Source organism: Capsicum annuum, unplaced genomic scaffold, assembly GCF_002878395.1.
Source record: "Capsicum annuum cultivar UCD-10X-F1 unplaced genomic scaffold, UCD10Xv1.1 ctg15264, whole genome shotgun sequence".
In the NCBI taxonomy this organism is placed as follows: Eukaryota; Viridiplantae; Streptophyta; class Magnoliopsida; order Solanales; family Solanaceae; genus Capsicum; species Capsicum annuum.
The window spans coordinates 1-2,416 of record NW_025820720.1 but is presented as its reverse complement, the minus strand read 5'-3'; the positions used below and the strand labels follow the sequence as shown (position 1 = coordinate 2,416).

At 47.2% G+C, this 2,416-nt stretch overlaps 1 protein-coding gene across 1 annotated transcript; it reads right to left on the bottom strand.

Annotated features, from left to right (window-relative positions):
* Positions 1-1,333: 1,333 nt before the first annotated feature.
* Positions 1,334-1,840, bottom strand: LOC124890318. The gene has a single exon (XM_047402183.1). It carries the CDS (start codon positions 1,838-1,840, stop codon positions 1,334-1,336), a length of 507 nt encoding a protein of 168 aa, XP_047258139.1.
* Between the last annotated feature and the right edge of the window lie 576 nt (positions 1,841-2,416).

Below are 2,416 nucleotides of genomic sequence, written 5' to 3'. Positions count from 1 at the left end.
ACTACATCATCCGCAAAGAGCATACACCAAGGAACCTCCCCTTGTATATTTCGCGTCAACACATCCATCACCAAGGCGAATAGGAACGGGCTAAGAGTCAATCCCTGGTGCAGCCCTGTCAAGACCGAAAAGTGCCCGGAATCCCCTCCCACCGTCCTTACCTGAGTCTTCGCCCCCTCATACATGTCCTTAATCGAACGGATGTACGCCACTGGTATTCCTCTCGCCTCCAAGCATCTCTACAGAACCTCCCTAGGAACCTTGTCATACGCCTTTTCCAAGTCGATAAACACCAAGTGCAGATCCCTCTTTCTCTCTCTATATCGTTCTACCAGCCTACGCACAAAGTGAATTGCCTTAATCGTCAATCGACCAGGCATAAATCCAAATTGATTCTCCGAAATAGGCACTATCTTCCTCAACCTCCGCTCCACCACCCTCTCCCAAATCTTCATCGTGTGACTCAACAGCTTAATACCACGGTAGTTGTTGCAACTTTGAATGTCTCCCTTGTTTTTGTATAAAGGAATCACCGTACTCCATCTCCACGCCTCGGGCATCTTAGCGGTCTTGAAAATATTGTTCAGCCACCTCAATCCCACTCCGCTAGCATACTTCCAAAAGTCCACCGAAATCTCATCGGGCCCCGTCGCCCTGCCCCTTCGCATCTTGCAAATAGCCTCACATATTTCCTCGACCTTAAAACGCCGACAGTAGCCGAAATCGCAAGGCTGCTTAGTGTGCTCCAACTCCCCTAACACAATACCTCTGTCCCCCCCCATCGTTCAGGAGCTTATGGAAATACGACTGCCATCTTTTCTTAATTAGAACATCCTCCACCAAAACTTTTCCATCCTCTCCTTTAATGCACTTCACTTTGGTCTAGATCCCGACCCTTATGCTCCCTAGTTTTGGCAAGCCTGTACAACCTCTTTTCCCTGCCTCTCTCCTCTAAACCCAAATAAAGTCTCTCAAACGCTGTTGTCTTAGCAGTAGTAACTGCTAACTTAGCCTCTTTCTTAGCAAGTTTGTACTCCTCCCTACACACCCGTTTCTCCTCTTCTTCCTTACTCTCAACCAACTTAATGTAAGCCGTCTTCTTTGTCTCCACCTTCTTCTTAACTTCTTCATTCCACCACCAGTCCCCCCGATGCCGGCCAGACCATCCTTTAGAGACACCCAAAACCTCTCTAGAAGTCTCCTTAATGCAACCCGCCGCCCTATCCCACATACTATCCACGTCCCCCCGACACTCCCATGCCCCCATCCCTTCCAACTTTGCCTCTATCTCTAAAGCACTGACCGGAGTCAGGCCACCCTACTTAACTCTAGGTCAACCCTCCCCACCCCTCCTCTTCTTGCCCATCTTAATAACCAAATCCATCCCCAGAAGTCTATGTTGGGTCGCAAGATTCTCATTCGGGAAAACCTTACAGTCCTTACACAAAGCTCTATCCTCCTTTCTAAGCAGCAAAAAGTCAATCTGGGTCTTGACTATCCTATTACGGAAAGTAACCAGATGCTCTTCTTTCTTCGGAAAGCTGGAATTCACTACCACCAATCCAAAGGCCCTAGCAAAATCAAACAGAGAAGTACCCTCATCATTCCTATCACCAAAACCAAAGCCACCATGCAAATCATCGTATCCTATCGGCAAATGCCCGATATGCCCATTGAAGTCCCATCCTAAGAAAAGCTTTTCCGAACTAGGCACGCCTTGAATCACCTCGTCCAAGACCTCCCAAAAACTCCTCTTCTCCTCCTCGCCCAGGCCCACCTGTGGCGCGTAAGCTCTACAGACGTGCACCGTAAAACCCCCAATGACCAACTTAATAGTCATCACCCTATCGTTAACCCTATTAACCTCCACTACCTACCCCCTAAGCTTTTCATCCACTAAGATACCTACTCCATTCCTACGCCTCTCACTACCTGAATATCACCACTTGTACCCATCCACATCCCTAGCCTTAGAACCTACCTATTTAGTCTCCTGGACACACGCAATACTAATCCTTCTCTTCCTAAGAATCTTAACTAGCTCTATCGACTTACCCTGAAGGGTCTCTATGTTCCACGACCCTACCCTAAACTTATCATCTCTCGACTCTCCTCCCCTATGTCTCAACTTTGACCCACCACCTGGCCCCGACGGCACCCGCAGCCCCCCAGGACATGACCCTAGTCCACCATTTACTACCCAAGCCACTACTCAACAAATGCAACAGAAGAAGTTAAAACAGCAAAACAATAACGACAGCTCAAAGCACACAATTTAACCCAATTTTAAGAACAATAGCAACTCGAACCCAATTAACCGACACAAATCCCACAAAAAATACAGGCAGCGAAAATACCGAAAAATTGCGCGATAAAATAAAGTACAAGGATATAAAATAAAGTAAAAATAAAATAA